General features: G+C 37.2%; 1 protein-coding gene across 1 annotated transcript in view; it reads left to right on the top strand.

The window, feature by feature from the left end:
• The window catches only part of LOC142337717 (uncharacterized), a 33,714-nt gene extending 22,014 nt beyond the window's left edge, over nucleotides 1-11,700 (top strand). The window contains exons 6-7 of the mRNA XM_075387180.1: nucleotides 10,124-10,245; nucleotides 10,782-11,700. Coding sequence (XP_075243295.1) covers nucleotides 10,124-10,245; nucleotides 10,782-11,048 — 389 coding nt within the window. The 3' untranslated portion in view covers nucleotides 11,049-11,700. The remainder of the gene's footprint in view (nucleotides 1-10,123; nucleotides 10,246-10,781) is intronic.
• The last annotated feature ends 11,669 nt before the right edge of the window (nucleotides 11,701-23,369 follow it).

The following is a 23,369-nucleotide window of genomic DNA, read 5'->3' as shown; positions in this document are numbered from 1 at the left end:
TCGCGGGTTACTTTATTTTTGAGTGATCTAAGTTAGTCTTTCTGAAATAATGTTTGTTGCTCATATAAAAGCGACTCTGAGAGATAAAGAAATCAGCTTCATTGTAGCTAAGTGGGGACAAGGCTGGAGTGGCATCCTGGAATTCCAGTTTGGGAACCCTGTGTGAGGAGTTTTGACACCCATAAAACATATCTAAGCTCCATCCACTATCATTTAGTTTACCCTGCCTGTTGTTTGAGAGTATTTCATCCGACGTTGTTTGGCTTGTGTTTGTATTTCAGGTTTTGTGCTATTTAATTTTTGTTTGGCCAAGAACTTTGTACGACCTGTAACTTGACTCACGCTCTCTTTAAATCAGCTTTTGCGCATTTATTCGTGCAATTTTTATTGTGACTTCTTTTACTTTTATTAGAGTGAGTCTGTTTTTGATACGCATTAATAACTTCTCTTATCACATGACTCAACTCCTTGTCGAAATGAATTTTGCTCAATCAAAATTACCCTTGCTTCTTTAATTCGAAGAGGTGATACAATAATGTCGTAATCTAATTGGGGTTTTCTGAGGGACTACAGCAAGTTTTCATGTTTTTTGTGCTTTTGAAGGCTGAATAATTGCTCTCGAACAACGTTTAGAGCATTTATTTTTAGTGTTGCTACGCAAACTTGACCGTTTTTGCGTTTTTGATGTAGAACATTCTTTGACTTCTCGGGTTACTTCGTTTTTGAGTGATCTAAGTTAGTCTTTCTGAAATAATGTTTGTTGCTCATATAAAAGCGACTCTGAGAGATAAAAAATCAACTTCATTGTAGCTCAGTGGGGACAAGGCTGGAGTGGCATCCTGGAATTCCAGGTTTGTCAACCCTGTGGGAGTAGTTTTGACACCCATAAAACATATCTAAGCTCCATCCACTATCATTTAGTTTACCCTGCCTGTTGTTTGAGAGCAGTTCATCCGACGTTGTTTGGCTTGTTTGTATTTCAGATTTTGCTATTTAATTTTTGTTTGGCCAAGAACTTTGTACGACCTGTAACTTGACTCACGCTCTCTTTAAATCAGCTTTTGCGCATTTATTCGTGCAATTTTTATTGTGGCTTCTTTTACTTTTATTAGAGTGAGTCTGTTTTTGATGCGCATTAATAACTTCTCTTTTCACATGACTCAACTCCTTGTCGAAATGAATTTTGCTCAATCAAAATTACCCTTGCTTCTCTAATTCGAAGAGGTGATACAATAATGTCGTAATCTAATTGGGGTTTTCTGAGGGACTACAGCAAGTTTTCTTGTTTTTTGTGCTTTTGAAGGCTGAATAATTGCTCTCGAAAAAAGTTTGGAGCATTTATTTTTAGTGTTGCTACGCAAACTTGACCGTTTTTGCGCTTTTGTTGTAGAACAATTTCTGACTTCTGGGGTTACTTCATTTTTAAGTGATCTAAGTTACTCTTTCTAAAATAATGTTAGAAATGTTAGAGATAAAAAGTCAACGTTGTTGTAGAGCTCAGTGGGGCCGAAGCTGGAGTGTCGTCCTGGAGGTCAAGGTTTCGCAACCCTGTGGGAGGCGTGTTGACACCCATAAAACGTATCTAAGCTACATTTACTATAAATTAATTTCTGCCTGTCGTTTGAGAGCAGTTCATCCGACTTTGTTTGTGTTTCAGGACTTGCCGTTTTATATATTTTTATGTTGTCAAGAATTCTGTACGACATGTGACGTGACTCAAACTGACTTTAAATCAGCTTTTGCGTAATTCGTGCAATCTTTCGTGTGACTTGTTTTTGCTCTTAGAGGGAGTCTGTTTTTGATTCGCGTTAATAATTTCTCTTATCACATATGACTTACCTCCTTGTCAAGGTTGCTGAATCAAAATTACCCTTGCTTCTTTTACTGCGAATAGTTGATAGGATTTTATCTTGATCTAGTTAAGGGTTATTTGAGGGAGTACAGCAAGTTCTCATGTTTTTTTATATACTTTTGAAGACTAAATAATTGCTCTCGTTTGTAATATTTATGTAAACTTGACCTTTTTTGTAGAACGTTCTTTGACTTCTCGAGTAACTTTCTTTTTTGAGTGATCTAAGCTACTCTTTCGAAATTATGTTTGTTGCTAACATAAAAGCGACTCGGAGAGAAAAATCAACGTCGTTGTAGGTCAGTGGGGCCAAGGGTGGAGTCGCAACCTGGAGTTCAAAGTTTCGCAACCGTGTGAAAGGAGTTTTGGCACCCATAAACCGTTTCTAAGCTACATCCGATATAAATTATTTTCTCCTGACTGTCGTTTGAGAGCAGTTCATCCGACGTTGGTTGAGTTATGTTTGTATTTCAGGAAATTTCGAGTTATAGAGTTTTTATGTTGCCAAAAGTTTTGTACGACCTGTGACGTGACTGACGGTGACTTTAAATCAGCTTCTGCGCATTTGCTCGTCGTACAATTTTTTGTGTGACGTTCTTTCACTCGTAGAGTGGGTCTGTTTTTGATGCGCATTAATGACTTCTCTTATCATATATAACTTATCTCCTTGTCAAAATGACTTGTTCAATCTAAATTACCCTTGCTTCTTTACTTCGAAGAGTTGATAGGATTATATCTCGATCTAGTTAAGGGTTGTTTGAGGGAGTACAGCAAGTTTTCACGCTTTTTGAAGACTAAATAATTGCTCTCGAACGAAGTCTAGAGCAATTTTTTGTAATTTTGACTATGCAAACTCGAACTTTTTCCCGCTTTTTTGTAGAACATTCTTTGACTTCTCGAGTAACTGTAGTTTTTGAGTGATCTAGGTCACTCTTTCTGAAATAATGTTTGTTGCTGATATATAAGCCACTCGGAGAGATAAAAAATCAACGTTGTTGTACCTCAGTAGGGCCGAGGCTAGAGTTGCATCCTGGAATTCCAGGTTTCGCAACCCTGTGGGAGGAATTTTGACACCCATAAAACATATCTAAACTACATCCACTATAAATTAAATTTCCCCTGTCTGTCGTTTGAGAGCAGTTCATCCGACGTTGGTTGGACAATGTTTGTACTTCAGGACTTGTTGTGCTATATAGTTTTTGTTTTCCCAATAATGTTGTACGACCTCTCACTTGACTAACGCTCGCTTTAAATCAGCTTTTGCGCATTTATTAGTGCAATTTTTCGTGTGCCTTTCTTTTTCTTTTATTAGAGTGAGTCTGTTTTTGATACGCATTAATAACTTCTCTTATCACATGACTCAACTCCTTGTCGAAATGAATTTTGCTCTATCAAAATTACCCTTGCTTCTTTAATTCGAAGAGGTGATACAATAATGTCGTAATCTAATTGGTGTTTTCTGAGGGACTACAGCAAGTTTTCATGTTTTTTGTGCTTTTGAAGGCTGAATAATTGCTCTCGAACAAAGTTTAGAGCATTTATTTTTAGTGTTGCTACGCAAACTTGACCGTTTTTGCGTTTTTGATGTAGAACATTCTTTGACTTCTCGGGTTACTTCGTTTTTGAGTGATCTAAGTTAGTCTTTCTGAAATAATGTTTGTTGCTCATATAAAAGCGACTCTGAGAGATAAAAAATCAACTTCATTGTAGCTCAGTGGGGACAAGGCTGGAGTGGCATCCTGGAATTCCAGGTTTGTCAACCCTGTGGGAGTAGTTTTGACACCCATAAAACATATCTAAGCTCCATCCACTATCATTTAGTTTACCCTGCCTGTTGTTTGAGAGCAGTTCATCCGACGTTGTTTGGCTTGTTTGTATTTCAGATTTTGCTATTTAATTTTTGTTTGGCCAAGAACTTTGTACGACCTGTAACTTGACTCACGCTCTCTTTAAATCAGCTTTTGCGCAATTAATCGTGCAATTTTTCGTGTGCCTTTCTTTTTCTTTTATCAGAGTGAGTCTGTTTTTGATGCGCTTTAGTAACTTCTCTTATCACATGTCACATATGACTTAACTCCTTGCCAAATTGACTTTTGCTCAATCAAAATTACCCTTGCTTCTTTACTTCGAAGAGTTGATAGGATTATATCTCGATCTATATAGGGGTTATTTGAGGGACTACATCAAGTTTTTGTTTTTTATGCTTTTGAAGACTAAATAATTGGTCTCGCACGAAGTTTAGAGCTTTTATTCTTATGGTTGCTAAGTAAACTTGACCGTTTTGGCCCTTTTGTTGGAGACCTTTCGTTGACTTCTCGAGTTACTTCATTTTTGATTGATCTAGGTTACTATTTCTGAAATAATGTTTGTTGCTAATATAAAAGCGACTCTGAGAGATAAAAATCAATTTCATTGTAGCTCAGTGGGGACAAGGCTGGAGTGGCATCCTGGAAGTCCATATTTGGCAACCCTGTGGGAGGAGTTTGAACACCCATAAAACATTTCTAACCACCATCCACTAATTTAGTTTAACCTGCCTGTCGTTTGAGAGCAGTTCATCCAACGTTTGTTGGCTTATGTTTGTATTTCTTGACTTGTTGTGCTATATAGTTTTTCTTTTCCCAATAATGTTGTACGACCAGTCGCTTGACTAACGCTCGCTTTAAATCAGCTTTTGCGCATTTATTAGTATTGTATAATTTTTGTTTGAGCTAGATTTTTGTACGACCTGTGACTTGACTCAAGCTCGCTTTAAATCAGCTTTCGTGCAATTTTTCGTGTATTTTTTTGTTGACACCCATAAAACGTATCTATGCTACTTTTACTATAAATTAATTTCTGCCTGTCGTTTGAGAGCAGTTCATCCGACTTTGTTTGTGTTTCAGGACTTGCCGTTTTATATATTTTTATGTTGTCAAGAATTCTGTACGACATGTGACGTGACTCAAACTGACTTTAAATCAGCTTTTGCGTAATTCGTGCAATCTTTCGTGTGACTTGTTTTTGTTCTTAGAGGGAGTCTGTTTTTGATTCGCGTTAATAATTTCTCTTATCACATATGACTTACCTCCTTGTCAAGGTTGCTGAATCAAAATTACCCTTGCTTCTTTACTGCGAATAGTTGATAGGATTTTATCTTGATCTAGTTAAGGGTTATTTGAGGGAGTACAGCAAGTTCTCATGTTTTTTTATATACTTTTGAAGACTAAATAATTGCTCTCGTTTGTAATATTTATGTAAACTTGACCTTTTTTGTAGAACGTTCTTTGACTTCTCGAGTAACTTTCTTTTTTGAGTGATCTAAGCTACTCTTTCGAAATTATGTTTGTTGCTAACATAAAAGCGACTCGGAGAGAAAAATCAACGTCGTTGTAGGTCAGTGGGGCCAAGGGTGGAGTCGCAACCTGGAGTTCAAAGTTTCGCAACCGTGTGAAAGGGGTTTTGGCACCCATAAACCGTTTCTAAGCTACATCCGCTATAAATTATTTTCTCCTGACTGTCGTTTGAGAGCAGTTCATCCGACGTTGGTTGAGTTATGTTTGTAGTTCAGGAAATTTCGGGTTATAGAGTTTTTATGTTGCCAAAAGTTTTGTACGACCTGTGACGTGACTGACGGTGACTTTAAATCAGCTTCTGCGCATTTGCTCGTCGTACAATTTTTTGTGTGACGTTCTTTCACTCGTAGAGTGGGTCTGTTTTTGATGCGCATTAATGACTTCTCTTATCATATATAACTTATCTCCTTGTCAAAATGACATGTTCAATCTAAATTACCCTTGCTTCTTTACTTCGAAGAGTTGATAGGATTATATCTCGATCTAGTTAAGGGTTGTTTGAGGGAGTACAGCAAGTTTTCACGCTTTTTGAAGACTAAATAATTGCTCTCGAACGAAGTCTAGAGCAATTGTTTGTAATTTTGACTATGCAAACTCGAACTTTTTCCCGCTTTTTTGTAGAACATTCTTTGACTTCTCGAGTAACTGTAGTTTTTGAGTGATCTAGGTCACTCTTTCTGAAATAATGTTTGTTGCTGATATATAGGCCACTCGGAGAGATAAAAAATCAACGTTGTTGTACCTCAGTAGGGCCGAGGCTAGAGTTGCATCCTGGAATTCCAGGTTTCGCAACCCTGTTGGAGTAATTTTGACACCCATAAAACATATCTAAACTACATCCACTATAAATTAAATTTCCCCTGTCTGTCGTTTGAGAGCAGTTCATCCGACGTTGGTTGGACAATGTTTGTACTTCAGGACTTGTTGTGCTATATAGTTTTTGTTTTCCCAATAATGTTGTACGACCTCTCACTTGACTAACGCTCGCTTTAAATCAGCTTTTGCGCATTTATTAGTGCAATTTTTCGTGTGCCTTTCTTTTTCTTTTATTAGAGTGAGTCTGTTTTTGATACGCATTAATAACTTCTCTTATCACATGACTCAACTCCTTGTCGAAATGAATTTTGCTCAATCAAAATTAGCCTTGCTTCTTTAATTCGAAGAGGTGATACAATAATGCCGTAATCTAATTGGTGTTTTCTGAGGGACTACAGCAAGTTTTCATGTTTTTTGTGCTTTTGAAGGCTGAATAATTGCTCTCGAACAAAGTTTAGAGCATTTATTTTTAGTGTTGCTACGCAAACTTGACCGTTTTTGCGTTTTTGATGTAGAACATTCTTTGACTTCTCGGGTTACTTCGTTTTTGAGTGATCTAAGTTAGTCTTTCTGAAATAATGTTTGTTGCTCATATAAAAGCGACTCTGAGAGATAAAAAATCAACTTCATTGTAGCTCAGTGGGGACAAGGCTGGAGTGGCATCCTGGAATTCCAGGTTTGTCAACCCTGTGGGAGTAGTTTTGACACCCATAAAACATATCTAAGCTCCATCCACTATCATTTAGTTTACCCTGCCTGTTGTTTGAGAGCAGTTCATCCGACGTTGTTTGGCTTGTTTGTATTTCAGATTTTGCTATTTAATTTTTGTTTGGCCAAGAACTTTGTACGACCTGTAACTTGACTCACGCTCTCTTTAAATCAGCTTTTGCGCAATTAATCGTGCAATTTTTCGTGTGCCTTTCTTTTTCTTTTATCAGAGTGAGTCTGTTTTTGATGCGCTTTAGTAACTTCTCTTATCACATGTCACATATGACTTAACTCCTTGCCAAATTGACTTTTGCTCAATCAAAATTACCCTTGCTTCTTTACTTCGAATAGTTGATAGGATTATATCTCGATCTATATAGGGGTTATTTGAGGGACTACATCAAGTTTTTGTTTTTTATGCTTTTGAAGACTAAATAATTGGTCTCGCACGAAGTTTAGAGCTTTTATTTTTATGGTTGCTAAGTAAACTTGACCGTTTTGGCCCTTTTGTTGGAGACCTTTCGTTGACTTCTCGAGTTACTTCATTTTTGATTGATCTAGGTTACTATTTCTGAAATAATGTTTGTTGCTAATATAAAAGCGACTCTGAGAGATAAAAATCAATTTCATTGTAGCTCAGTGGGGACAAGGCTGGAGTGGCATCCTGGAAGTCCATATTTGGCAACCCTGTGGGAGGAGTTTGAACACCCATAAAACATTTCTAACCACCATCCACTAATTTAGTTTAACCTGCCTGTCGTTTGAGAGCAGTTCATCCAACGTTTGTTGGCTTATGTTTGTATTTCATGACTTGTTGTGCTGTATAATTTTTGTTTGGGCTAGATTTTTGTACGACCTGTGACTTGACTCAAGCTCGCTTTAAATCAGCTTTTGCGCATTTATTCGTGCATTTTTTTGTGACTTCTTTTACTTTTATTAGAGTGAGTCTGTTTTTGATGCGCATCAATAACTTCTCGTATCACAAATGACTTATATCTTTGTCAATATGACTTTCGCTCAATCAAAATTACCTTTGCTTCTTTAGTTCCAAGACTTGATACAATTATATCTCGATCTAATTAGAGGTTATTTGAGGGACTAGAAGTTTTCATGTTTTTTATATGCCTTTGGAGCCTGCTGGCCTGGAAATCCAGTACAGCTATCCTTGGACAATTGGTGAGCTATATTTTCAGGTATCCCAAATTCCATTTTTCTTCATATAGTTTTGAATTTGAAGTTCTACTGCGATTCGAAAGGTTAGCTTATGTTAGCGTATGCTAACAATGTGAACAATTTTTATTAGTCTTGTCGGTCTTTTTTAATGCGATTTTTTGCTTGACCGATTTTTCGTCTGACGCTTTTGACTTTTCGTCCTCAAAAAGCGGATAAACAGGCAGCGCACAGCGGGCATTAAGTGCTCTTAGAGCCTTTGAGCTCGGTTTCAGCTCTTTGGGAGACTTATACTTATACTTATGGTGTGAAGGGTGGTTCTCAGAGGTTGAAGACACCCCCACTGTTGACCCCCTCCCCACTATTGCCCCCCCAACACCAAACCCCCCCCCCCCCCCCTCCAAATGTTTATAATATTTTGCAATTTTTTTCAAGCTTTTTGAAAATTTTTCACCTTTATTTTTATCAGTCCTCTAGGTTTTACTAATAGGTTACTGCATAATTTCTATTGGTATTGGAAAGGTTTCAACATTTTAACGTCACGATTTTAAGCAATTTTTTTGACAAAATGTGCAATTTTTTCAAATTTTTTTACAATTATTTTTCCTGATTCAGGTCTTTGCAGTCCCAGGGGCCAGAAAACATCCTAAGTGGTTTGATAAGTTACTGACAAATTTTTATTGGCCATGCAATAGTTTTGCAACTCTTTAATGTCTCAAATTTCAGCAAATTTTTGATAAAACTTGCTTTTTTCAAGTTTTTTTGAAGTTTTTTTGTCGTTTTTTTAGATTTTTCAGCCTTAAGAGCCAAGGAATACTCTCTATAGTTTGAAAATAGGTCACTGTTTAATTTTTAGGTGAAATGGAATGTCTTGCAAGATTTAAACATGACGAATTTCAGCATATTTTTGACAATTTTTGGAATTTCCTTTTGAACTTTTTTGACAGTTAGTCTTTTTTCAGGTTTTTTGAACCTCAAGGGTCAGAAAACCTCCGTTGAAGTTTGATAATGAGTTACTGGAAAATTTTTGTTGCTCATGGATTAACTTTCAACTTTTTAATATATCACAAGTTTTAGCAATATTTTTTTATATAAGACTTGCAATTTTTTTAAGTTTTTTTGAGAGTTTGTCATTTTGTAGGTTTCTCTAGCCTCAAGGCCACGGAACTTCCTCTAGGGTTTAATAATATTTTGCTGCATAGTTTATAGATGTAATCGAATCTTCTCCAAGATTTTAATATCACGAGTTTATGCAATTTTTTTTTAAATAGTTGCTTTTTTTCATTTTTCAATTTTTTTCAGGCGCCAGAGGCCCTGGGGCCTCCTCCAAGATTTGATAATAAGCTGGTGCAGAGTTAATGGGATGGTGATCAACCTTTTTTTGTGACTCCAGTTTCAGTAATTTTTGGATAAAATTTAAGCTCTTCAATTTTTTTTTCAAGTGTATGGATCTTTATGAGCCTGTGAAACTATTTCAGGCTTGAAACAGGGATTCCAGATGGTCTCTTGAGACAATGAAATGGCTCTCAAGATATTAATATCTTGAATTTTAGCAAGATTTTGTTAAAATTTGCGATTTGCAAAATTTATCAATGTTTTTTGTCCTTTTCTGAGTTTAACGAACATTACTGGACTGGCCAACGAGACTTTTCATGTCTAGGAGATGGGTTATTTCACAGAACTTTTGAGACAAAAATGGTTTCCAACTTTTACCGCGCATTTGAATTTTTTTTGGATTTGGCCTTTTTCAGTTTTTTTCTATATGATTTATTTATTGACAAGGCTAGAAAACTAGAAGTTGCAGAGTCGAATCCAATCATGGAAAATGTTGCTGTCTCTTTTTCTCTCATTGTCGGTTAGCGTTCCTTTCTTTTTCTTTCTCGTTCACTTTTTATCTCCCTCTCTCTCTCTCTCTCTCTCTCTCTCTCCCTTTGTTGATGCCGCACTTCAGCTGATGTTATGTGGCGTAATGTCATCATCTCTGATAATCATTAACAATGAGTTAAAGTAGAAATGTTTTTTATCATAAATGATCGAACAGGCGCTTTTTTAGCAAATCATTGTTAATTACTCTCAAAAGCAATTTTTAGCAATTGTATTAATCCTGTAGAATCTTCAGAAACGGGATAAAGTGGTAGCGACCAGAGGTCACTAAACCCTGGCTAGCTGCTGACGAAGCCAACCGCTCGCTGGTCGTTTGAGAGCAATTCGCCCGACGTTAGTCGGTTATGTTTTCGTCTTGTAGGCCAAGAGTACAGTGTAGCAGTGGACATTTGGAGTATGGGTGTGTTGTGCTACGAATTTCTCCACGGGAAACCACCTTTCGAGACATCCACAATTGCCGAGACATACGAGAGAATCAAAAAGGTGAGCCACATTTTTAGGTGAGCTTTAGCTCTATTCAGTAGTTAGTTCTACGTCTTATCTGGATTGCGCGTGACTTTCATTTGCTACTATGCTGCAGTGAATGGTTTTCGGGGTCTACATTGTTCCGGGCTACAATGGGAATTAAATTACGTATGATGCGTTATTTTTGCAGAAAATTGCATGTTTCCATTTGCCTCTACGTGAACTTTTGAATGACTTGATTTCCCGAAACATATAGAATACAAACGTAGTGTATAGACATCAGTTATACAAATAAATTTATCTATTTTAAATTATTTACCGACGCAACTTCTTTATCAGAGGAATTTGTAGGGAGACAGTTTTGGTCTCCTTTTCTTCTTGAATTTATTGACAAACTATTAGAAACAGATTAGTTATTGAACAAGTAGCCTTCGATTTGTAGATTTAAATCAAAGCTAACTGATGCTGATTTTGCATGATAGGTTTATTATAGGTTTATTTAAATCGTGCATTAGAGTAGAATGTGTTTCATTCAAATAATGGTGGTTCCGTAGGTGGACATCATTTGGCCTGAATCAATTTCTGCTGATGCCAGAAGATTCATCGGTGGCCTGCTCAAGTTTGATCCCAAGCAGCGCACCCCATTGGCCCAAGTGCAGCAGGACCCCTGGATACTAGCCAATTATAAACCGCCTGAACATCAAAATGCATCACATGGTAGTGGAAGTCACAGAACAACAAGACACAGTCCTAAATGCGACAACGAAAGCAAATGTGATGATGGCTCCCATTCTAAGATGGACGACGCGTCCGTGTCATAACAGAAGCGCAGAAAAATACTAATATTTTGACAGAAGTGTTCTCAACGAAATGTGTTAAACTGGTTTTTAAGCAGATACTGGAGCTTCTTTTCGGTTTAAGTTGAATATGGGTGATAACACGAACTTTGAGTGCAAATATTATAGCAAACATTTATTTTGGTTACAAGAGAAGCTTGATGTAGAAAGCTAATTACATCTTATTTTGCGGAAATAAATCGATCGATTCGATTAAATTCACCTAGCAAAATCATTGCATAAAGTTGTGTGGTTAATAAAAAGAAAATTAATGGAGAGCTATAAAGTTAAGATGTATCTAATCAGTTTGTCGGATATACCAGAAGGGACCTCAGCCATCCTGTTTGTCGTATATTATATATTTTTAATGATGTACGGTGAATTTAACTGTTTTGTGACTCGAGAGGATGGTTGGACGTCTTTAGCCGAACTTTGAAAGTTGGATTGATGATATTCAATATATTGACATTTCTTGAGGCGATAGTGCTGCTACACTTGTGCTACTGCTTGTACATATTATTTGATTCTAAATACATGGACTTCAGTTTTGCGTGATTTGATTTTTGATTTGGCTTGATATTTGTTTTAGATGAAGTGGATATTGCGTAAATTGTATTTAATTTGATTTTTAATTGGAGTTTTTTATTGAGCCCTGAAGTAGAATGTGTGACATTTAGAGCAAGTACATGGCACACCTAGCCAACCGAGAATTGCGAAATACGCCCCAATGCATTAAAGTCTTGTGGGAAAAGAATGAGAAAATAACCATTACAACGTTGGGAAAAAAATACGATATCCAATAAAATAGTAGTCGAACATTTTGTTTTTAATAGCCCCACAGCGATTGCTGGGGCTACTATTGGGCTTCTCTTGGTTTTTCTTTTACAATTCAAATTTTCTCCGAGTCGTTTCCGGAATTCTTTCGGCTATGTTAAGATCAAACATTTTCATGATTTTTGAAGTCAAATTGGAACAGTGCTTTTGGTCACTCCGAAACAGGAAATTGAGCAAAAAGCGAGTAGTTTTGCGGCGTGAATTTTTTTGCTCTAATTTTAAAGTAGAGTGAGAAACCAGTCTTTGAATAAAATTTCGCTAGTTGGTTTTTTTGTTCACATGCTGCAATTTCACTTTGGTTTTTACTGTTTTTTCAATTTTTTGGATCGGATTTTCTTTCTAATTGGTTTTCCAATCCATTCATAGTTCATTCTAGGCCTGGTTTTTTTTTGTTCGTCTGATTTTTTTAGAAATGGTTTTCCGAATTCTTTCATAGTCCGTTCTAGCTCTAGTTTTTTGTTTAGTCAACGGAAAATTTTTGAATTGTACCTCAGGTCTTGTCCTACTATGTTTTTTATTTCGTCGTCAATATTTTTGTTACGACCATATGACGCCACAACCACTTTTTGTTCATTCGTTCATGCAATTTCAACTGAAGTGATTGCATGACGTCATTTTTTTCTCTTAGTGGAGCGATTTTTTTGTTCATTCGCCTGATTAGTTTTTTGGTCACATGTGACTTACCTCACTCTAAAAAATGACTTCCTCCGTTTGAAATTGACTGAAGTTCAAAGAGATAAGGTCAAGTGAATGTGTGTCACTCTAAATGAAGGTTATATGAGAGCAGTTAGTAGAGGCAGCAGAAACTAATACAAACATACAGATTCTTAATCAAAGTATAACATCTCAGCTGTGTTTGGTTATTGTCAAAAACAGTTAAAAAGTGCCGCATAGTTTTATAGTACCTTGTTAGTGCTGTCTGAAAGTTACAATTTTTGTTTTGAAAATGCGATGAAGAAATACAATGTGAATTGTTCTTGGACGACACAATAGACCCAGAATGAGAACTGACTATATCAGTCAACATGGAAATAGCATTTCATCAATTTAATTAAATGGTCATAAAAGCAAAGCAATCAACACCAAAAAAAATAGTATTTAATGATACACCCGCGACGTCTGTCATACATCATAAATTAATTCAGTGCAGTAAATTTATTATACGATGTACTTAATTTATTTAGTGTACTTATTCCTGAGGGGCATGTGTACAAGTCAATGTTATTTCACATGCTAGTCTGTTGTTCCCATCTCCCAGAGCGGCAAATTATTGTTCACGTTTGTTATGACTTCTGGAATACCAGTTGCCTTAATTTTCATTCTCTTAGTTTTGCACTTCGCGTACAGTTGCTCAATTTAACTTATTCTTCATTAACTGTCTTTACGAATCGAGTAAAGTAAACGAATAATCATCAAGCGATTCGCTAAGCGGATGCATTTAGAAATTGTGTAAAGCGCACTCGCCGCGCAAGTAGGACATAAAACATAAACGCAACTCGCGACTCAAGATCAAGTACGCAATCTCACTTGCGTACGACATGGCGCAGTCAGCAGCTCAGAAGCGGGCCCCACTTGGCATTGAGCCATTTTGGGATAAACCTAGTGTAGACCCTCCGCTGAAATGGGAAAAGTGGCAGATGCAGGCCAAGTTAGCTCTTCTTGCGAAGGAAAATATTACAATAGACACTTTGTTAGAACCAAAACCCGAAACAGTGCAACTACCACTTGAACCGATCTATGAGGATCCGATAACAGGATCATCGGCACAATCGGAGAGGGAAAGATTGGCGAGGAACGCTCAATCAAAAATGAACTGGGAAAATCGGTGTCAGAGACAACTGGAGATAGGAATAATGTGCGGAGACAAACCATAGGCACAGGCCGATCGAAAGACTGTCAATGCTATACCTCAGTTTGGGCACTGAAGGACGTCGAATTGTTTGTAGCCAAAACCCACACCTCAAGATGGACAGTCTCTCAACAGCAGAACTTTGGACAATCATGGAAGCAGCATTTATTCGTCAGCGCAATATCACATTTGATAGGTACGTACTTCTCACCACAAAACAGACAAGAGGAGAGTCCATCGAACATTTCTTTGGAAAATTAAAAGAACTTTCTGAAAATTGTGAGCTCATGAGTCAAGAAGATACTCTTATCAGAGACTTATTCATTGCAAATATGTTAGATCCGGAAATTCAACGGGAATTATCGCGAGAAACTCTAGAACCAGCCCAAGCGTTACGTTTGGCCATAAATATGGAATTAGGTCAAAGAAACCAACTACAAATTACAAACTCGCAATTTGCTCCGCAAGTTAATGCAATAATTCCTCAACGATCTTTTTGACCACCGAATCAACGGCCGACTACATCTAGTTTTACTCGATCACCAAATCAACTCTGCAGGAACTGTGGTTTAACTTGGTCAGCTAATCATAAAGTCAAGTGTATTGCGAGAGGCAAGACTTGCAATAATTGTGGTCTCCAAAACCATTTTTCGCGAGTGTGCAGGAAACCGAAGTCATCATCAAATAAACCCACCCGATCTAATGTTAACTCTGTTGAAGAAACTCCAACTGACCAAACTGTAAACGCTATACAAAATATGAATTATAACCCGCAATGCGAATCAGACTACGATAGCTCAGATGACAATATGGTCGCTAGCATCGCAAGTAACGCAATACAGATCGAACCAAAGAAAACCATCTTACAAATTGGTAATACCTATGTTGGACTTCTCATTGATTCAGGCAGTGTATGCAGTATTTTACCCGAGTCTCTTGCTTCGGAGATTGTGGAAAATTCTCCCCTTGCTCGTTGGCTGATGATAGCGCCTCCCAAGGAACTCAAAACATTTTCAAACGAACCCATAAACGTGAAGGGTATGATACAGGCACCAATTGCGAGCAATGGATGGCGACTTAAAGAAGCTGAATTTGTAGTAGTCCGTGACGGGCTAAAACCACTAGTGGGTAGAGATCTATTTCACGCTCTCGGAATCTCAGTAACTCAAATCCCAAAAAATGAAGGTAGTATGGTCAACACTATCACATCTCAATGTCCATTTAAAACACGTATTGCAAAACAATTTCCCCAACTTATTACACGTATTGGTCGCTCGAAAATACACATTGTTAAATCTAAATTCCATCGAAATTTTCAGCCAAAACACCAAAAGGGTAGAAGAGTACCCATTAATTTACAAGAACGAGTAAATAATGAAATTAAAAAACTTCTTGAAGAGGGACATATAGAAAAACTGAATAACTGTCCTGACCAATACTTTATTTCACCTATTGTAATCACAGTCAAACGAGATCAAACCATAAAGTTAGCATTAGATTCTAAAACTCTTAACAAAGCAATACATAAGAACAAATATCGGATGCCAAATATTGAAACACTTATGGATTCCATATCACAAATAATAACAAACTACAAAACAGAACCAGCGGAACAAATATATTTCTCTACTATAGATCTTAAATATGCATACAGCCAACTAAACTTACACCCTGAAACTGCTAGTCACTGTAATTTTAATATTGTAAGTGGTGACATGACAGGCACATATCGATTCAAGACGGGATTTTACGGTCTTAGGCATGCCTGCCGAGTTTCAGAAGGCAATGGATTACACCTTGATTGGTCTTAAAAATACATTTTGTTTCCTAGACGACATCTAAATTGTTAGTAATGGTTCTGAAAAGGATCACTTCCAACTTGTATTAGATTGTCTTAAAAAACTGGACGCAGATAATCTTCGAATTAACCTTCCTAAATGCCTTTTTGCGAGACAACAAATTTCCTGGTTAGGATATAATATAACTCAATCTGGGATATCGCCACTCGAATCTAAAACATCCTCTATTATGTCATTGCAACCACCTAATACACTTAAAAAATTACGCTCATTTTTCGGTTCAGTCCACTATATTAGTAAATTTATTCCCAATCTAGCTCAGCTCTGCCATCCTTTAAGACCTCTACTTCGTAAGTCCGCTAAATACATTTGGACTGACGCTCATACGCTACATTTTAATGCCATTAAAACTCGCATAGCAAATCATACAGAAAACATTCACTATAACCCCCAACTCGAAACGCGAATCAAATGTGATGCTTCTCGCTCCGGATTGGGAGCAGCACTAGAACAACTAACAGTTGTCGGTTGGAAGCCGATTGGTAGCCGGTTTGAAGCATCAAGATTTTTAAACAGTAGTGAAGAACGTTATAGTATTAATGAATTAGAACTTCTTGGGGTAGTATGGTCCATAGAATATTTTAAAAATTATTTGTATGGTAAAGAATTCACTGTTATCACTGATCACCGCGCATTACTTTCCATTTTAAAAGAACATCGATCAAATAAAAGTTACAATAGTAGGTTATCACGATGGGTTGATCGTCTTTTGCCTTATCCATTCTCAATAGAGCATCTACCTGGCGCGAAAATGGGACTAGTTGATTACATATCTCGAAATCCATATCAACCAGCAAAAAGTATTTCCAAATATGATGAGGAATTTTTAGTTGCAACGTTATCAAGCATACATTCTGACGCTCAATTACTTCAACGAAAACACAACCTCTTAGCTCATTCACTTCATAAATTATATATTGATATTGATGGTGAAAATAAAAATTCCACCACTAATACAGAACAAGTTTTAACTATAGATTATGTAACACCAAATCCTCAAACAAAAATTCATGATTTACTCGCCCCGCGAAACAATAGTTCAAAATTCTGTTCAAAACAAACTTCTAATTTAGACATAAATTCCGCCCAGCGTGTACGTTTAACAAATGTTAGTTCCAATCTCGCGGCGCGAATTTAAAACTCTAAAGTAACCTCCCTTAAATTCAATCATCAGTATAGTACACACGCCCCGCGCGTACACTTAACCGATAATACTAATTCATTCGCGGATCAAAAACATAACTCATTTCTTCATTCCACTAATAGTATTAATTGTACTAGTGCACATGATCAGCGAGTACATTCAACTCAAAATGATTCCGTATTCGCACATACATATCCTACTTCAAAAGTCAACACTTCTAAATTAATTAATACCACCTCCGATCTCGCATCGCGAGTACGCTTTTCTTTTAACAAATTAACACCCGCCAGGCATAATACTTTATTATTTACTCAAAAGACTAGAATGCTTTCCTCAGATGCAAAGCAAGTTACTAAATACCCAATTCATTCTAAATTTGCGTCGCATAGTCTACCATTTACAACTAATCTTGTACAAATTGAGCCTCAAATGCTTGTAAAAACAAGAAAAGCGTCACTCGCTTACCAAAATACTTCCAAATTTGCTCCAATATGTCACTCTCACTTGTCAATCAAAAATCAGCCTCAAATTCCTACCTTTTTTTAGTAAACCACACTCAAATACTTTAAATAACTCACGTGCTCAATTAACAAACAACAAACAGGTGCTTTTTGCCCAAATTCAACCTGAAATTCACTTGTCTTCCTCCTTGTCAATCCTCCTTGTCAATTAATTACTTGTCGAATCAACGGCCGACTACATCTAGTTTTACTCGATCACCAAATCAACTCTGCAGGAACTGTGGTTTAACTTGGTCAGCTAATCATAAAGTCAAGTGTATTGCGAGAGGCAAGACTTGCAATAATTGTGGTCTCCAAAACCATTTTTCGCGAGTGTGCAGGAAACCGAAGTCATCATCAAATAAACCCACCCGATCTAATGTTAACTCTGTTGAAGAAACTCCAACTGACCAAACTGTAAACGCTATACAAAATATGAATTATAACCCGCAATGCGAATCAGACTACGATAGCTCAGATGACAATATGGTCGCTAGCATCGCAAGTAACGCAATACAGATCGAACCAAAGAAAACCATCTTACAAATTGGTAATACCTATGTTGGACTTCTCATTGATTCAGGCAGTGTATGCAGTATTTTACCCGAGTCTCTTGCTTCGGAGATTGTGGAAAATTCTCCCCTTGCTCGTTGGCTGATGATAGCGCCTCCCCAGGAACTCAAAACATTTTCAAACGAACCCATAAACGTGAAGGGTATGATACAGGCACCAATTGCGAGCAATGGATGGCGACTTAAAGAAGCTGAATTTGTAGTAGTCCGTGACGGGCTAAAACCACTAGTGGGTAGAGATCTATTTGACGCTCTCGGAATCTCAGTAACTCAAATCCCAAAAAATGAAGGTAGTATGGTCAACACTATCACATCTCAATGTCCATTTAAAACACGTATTGCAAAACAATTTCCCCAACTTATTACACGTATTGGTCGCTCAAAAATACACATTGTTAAATCTAAATTCCATCGAAATTTTCAGCCAAAACACCAAAAGGGTAGAAGAGTACCCAATAATTTACAAGAACGAGTAAATAATGAAATTAAAAAACTTCTTGAAGAGGGACATATAGAAAAACTGAATAACTGTCCTGACCAATACTTTATTTCACCTATTGTAATCACAGTCAAACGAGATCAAACCATAAAGTTAGCATTAGATTCTAAAACTCTTAACAAAGCAATACATAAGAACAAATATCAGATGCCAAATATTGAAACAGTTATGGATTCCATATCACAAATAATAACAAACTACAAAACAGAACCAGCGGAACAAATATATTTCTCTACTATAGATCTTAAATATGCATACAGCCAACTAAACTTACACCCTGAAACTGCTAATCACTGTAATTTTAATATTGTAAGTGGTGACATGACAGGCACATATCGATTCAAGACGGGATTTTACGGTCTTAGGCATGCCTGCCGAGTTTCAGAAGGCAATGGATTACACCTTGATTGGTCTTAAAAATACATTTTGTTTCCTAGACGACATCTAAATTGTTAGTAAAGGTTCTGAAAATGATCACTTCCAACTTGTATTAGATTGTCTTAAAAAACTGGACGCAGATAATCTTCGAATTAACCTTCCTAAATGCCTTTTTGCGAAACAACAAATTTCCGGGTTAGGATATAATATAACTCAATCTGGGATATCGCCACTCGAATCTAAAACATCCTCTATTATGTCATTGCAACCACCTAATACACTTAAAAAATTACGCTCATTTTTCGGTTCAGTCCACTATATTAGTAAATTTATTCCCAATCTAGCTCAGCTCTGCCATCCTTTAAGACCTCTACTTCGTAAGTCCGCTAAATACATTTGGACTGACGCTCATACGCTACATTTTAATGCCATTAAAACTCGCATAGCAAATCATACAGAAAACATTCACTATAACCCCCAACTCGAAACGCGAATCAAATGTGATGCTTCTCGCTCCGGATTGGGAGCAGCACTAGAACAACTAACAGTTGTCGGTTGGAAGCCGATTGGTAGCCGGTTTGAAGCATCAAGATTTTTAAACAGTAGTGAAGAACGTTATAGTATTAATGAATTAGAACTTCTTGGGGTAGTATGGTCCATAGAATATTTTAAAAATTATTTGTATGGTAAAGAATTCACTGTTATCACTGATCACCGCGCATTACTTTCCATTTTAAAAGAACATCGATCAAATAAAAGTTACAATAGTAGGTTATCACGATGGGTTGATCGTCTTTTGCCTTATCCATTCTCAATAGAGCATCTACCTGGCGCGAAAATGGGACTAGTTGATTACATATCTCGAAATCCATATCAACCAGCAAAAAGTATTTCCAAATATGATGAGGAATTTTTAGTTGCAACGTTATCAAGCATACATTCTGACGCTCAATTACTTCAACGAAAACACAACCTCTTAGCTCATTCACTTCATAAATTATATATTGATATTGATGGTGAAAATAAAAATTCCACCACTAATACAGAACAAGTTTTAACTATAGATTATGTAACACCAAATCCTCAAACAAAAATTCATGATTTACTCGCCCCGCGAAACAATAGTTCCAAATTCTGTTCAAAACAAACTTCTAATTTAGACATAAATTCCGCCCAGCGTGTACGCTTAACAAATGTTAGTTCCAATCTCGCGGCGCGAATTTAAAACTCTAAAGTAACGTCCCTTAAATTCAATCATCAGTATAGTACACACGCCCCGCGCGTACACTTAACCGATAATACTAAATCATTCGCGGATCAAAAACATAACTCATTTCTTCATTCCACTAATAGTATTAATTGTACTAGTGCACATGATCAGCGAGTACATTCAACTCAAAATGATTCCGTATTCGCACATACATATCCTACTTCAAAAGTCAACACTTCTAAATTAATTAATACCACCTCCGATCTCGCATCGCGAGTACGCTTTTCTTTTAACAAATTAACACCCGCCAGGCATAATACTTTATTATTTACTCAAAAGACTAGAATGCATTCCTCAGATGCAAAGCAAGTTACTAAATACCCAATTCATTCTAAATTTGCGTCGCATAGTCTACCATTTACAACTAATCTTGTACAAATTGAGCCTCAAATGCTTGTAAAAACAAGAAAAGCGTCACTCGCTTACCAAAATACTTCCAAATTTGCTCCAATATGTCACTCTCACTTGTCAATCAAAAATCAGCCTCAAATTCCTACCTTTTTTAGTAAACCACACTCAAATACTTTAAATAACTCACGTGCTCAATTAACAAACAACAAACAAGTGCTTTTTGCCCAAACTCAACCTGAAATTCACTTGTCTTCCTCCTTGTCAATTAACTTAATTGAAAAAACTGAACTCTCATCAACAATGAGTCAACAAGCTTCATCTCTCAAGGGAAAATCAATCTCCTCCCAAACAACAAGAGCTTCGCCCCGCGTATCGTTTACAGACAATGCAACCACAAGTACTCCACGCAGATCCTCCTCGCATTCAAATCTGAGCACCCCACTAACGGATAGCCCCCAAGTAATGTCTTTTGAGAGAGTGGTGGGAAAAGTGTTCAGCAAAGGTCTAATAGCATCACTCACAAGCAAGGACGCAGTTCTGAAAGAGGTTCGGGACTGTATAACACGGAGAGATGAAGAACGACCAAAGGCCCTCAACCCGTATCTCCATAGCTATTGGCGGGACCTTCATGTGACTGGCGGGTGTGTTTGTATGGACGAGAAGGTGGCCATTCCGAATGCACTCAAAGATGCCCTCATTGACGATTTGCATGCGAGTCACCCAGGTAGCTGGGGGATGGTATGTATGGCTCAGCACTGCTGGTGGCAATACATGAATCGTAATTTGCTTGTCAAAGCAATAGAGTGCAAATCTTGCACTGCTATCGGTAAAAATTTAAAATCTCTCATTCCCGCAAAACAATTTAAAGCACATACACCATGTATAGTTCCGAACCAAGAAATACAAATAGATTTTGCAGGGCCCATTAATAACGAAAAAGAACATGAAATATACATTTTAACATGTATTGATAGATTATCAAAATATCCTTCTGCAGAATTGGTTGATAATGCAAATTCCTCGAATGTCATAAAGTTTTTAGATAATTATATACAAATTCATGGAGTTCCTCGTTCCTTAAGAATAGACCAAGCTCGTTGTCTTGTAGGTAACCAAGTAAAAATTTTTTGTACAAAAAATAATATCACACTAATACCAGCTCCGGCAAACGGCCATCGTGCAATAGGTTTAGTTGAAAGACTTATTGGTACTATTAAACAACGCTTGGCATGTATAAAAGAAGCAAATAAAGAATTAAATTCGTTCACCATTAAAGCAGCATTAAAATTAATTATATACCAGCTTCGCATATGTAAACATAAAACAACTAAGCTTTCGCCATTCGAATCTCACTTTGGGCGTAAAGCCAATACACCACTTAGTAATATAAGTACTCAACCAAAATCATCTGATCTAAGTTATGAAAAAATTCTGAATCATTATTTAGATGAAGAAACTGTAACCCCTAATGAATTGCTGCCTGAGGAACACTGGGGAAACAGCCAGAGTGACGACGAAATTGAACGCAATATGTGTAAAGCGACAAAGGACGCCACCACTCGCGAACGGCTAGCAACCGATAATGAATCCCGTTTCCTTCGCACCACGCAAGCGCATCTTCCACTTCCTCTGAAAGAACACGCCGTACAGTTAAACATTGCCCGAAAGAAACATCTTCATAAAAATCCAAGAAAAATCTGGATGCTTTGTATGAGGTGTTGGCCCCAGAATCGGTAGTACAAAATACCGATCAATACACTTCTGTCATTCGCGAGCCGGGGAAGATGGAAGTAACAGTGCGCAATAGTGATATTGCGAAATTTGGTACTCGGGAAGAACGAAAAACCAAATTAACCGAATACATTAACCGTCGTGGACCCCGCAGTGTAACCGCAATCAAAGAGTGTAACCGCATACAAAAAGGAGACCGAAAAATGAAGCATCGCAAACGAGAAACTGGTAGCGGTGTATCCTCAAACAAATCAAACATTGCTCGCGCAATGCGAGTACGCATGCCTAAAGTACCGGACAATTTCGCTCCCCAAGCAATACCCGAAATTCCAGAGGCTGCTCCCGAACAGCAAATTATAACTGGAGAAGTTTTAATTGCACCCCCTCCTACAAATAATCAACCAGAAGTACTCTTATCATCTCCTTCGGTTCCAACAACAACATTACCACATACACTGACAAGAGCAACAAAACGGACTAGAAAAAGTCCTAAATATTATGGATATGATAAAGAAGACTCATCTGGTGACTCCACTAATTCGTGTCCCCTGAACTTTGCTCCACCTCGTAGGAAACGACGCGTAGGAGACATTGAACCGATACAACCTTCGGTTGTACAAACAATTGTTGATACAGCTACGCGGGTTGAACCTATCGCAAACGACTTTCCCTCGCCTATCATAGGACAGGTGTCACCGACGAACCCCCGTATACGACCAGCAGATCACAGTACTTCAAATGAGCTAATCATTGATGAAGAAGACATGTGAAAACTCTGATTAACTAAAACTTGATAAATTATTATTTATGACTAGCTATGATAACCAGTAAATATAGTGTTGATACTATTTAACCGGTGAATAAGTGTTACTATTATTCATATTGTTATTAAAATTTTACTTTATGCAATTTTAATTTTCATTGAAGCGGGAGAAATGTCATACATCATAAATTAATTCAGTGCAGTAAATTTATTATACGATGTACTTAATTTATTTAGTGTACTTATTCCTGAGGGGCATGTGTACAAGTCAATGTTTTTTCACATGCTAGTCTGTTGTTCCCATCTCCCATAGCGGGAAATTATTGTTCACGTTTGTTATGACTTCTGGAATACCAGTTGCCTTAATTTTCATTCTCTTAGTTTTGCACTTCGCGTACAGTTGCTCAATTTAACTTATTCTTCATTAACTGTCTTTACGAATCGAGTAAAGTAAACGAATAATCATCAAGCGATTCGCTAAGCGGATTCATTTAGAAATTGTGTAAAGCGCACTCGCCGCGCAAGTAGGACATAAAACATAAACGCAACTCGCGAC

This window comes from Convolutriloba macropyga, chromosome 1, assembly GCF_964194025.1.
Source record: "Convolutriloba macropyga chromosome 1, txConMacr16.3, whole genome shotgun sequence".
Lineage (NCBI taxonomy): Eukaryota > Metazoa > Xenacoelomorpha > Acoela > Convolutidae > Convolutriloba > Convolutriloba macropyga.
This window is presented reverse-complemented; position numbering and strand designations above follow the sequence as displayed.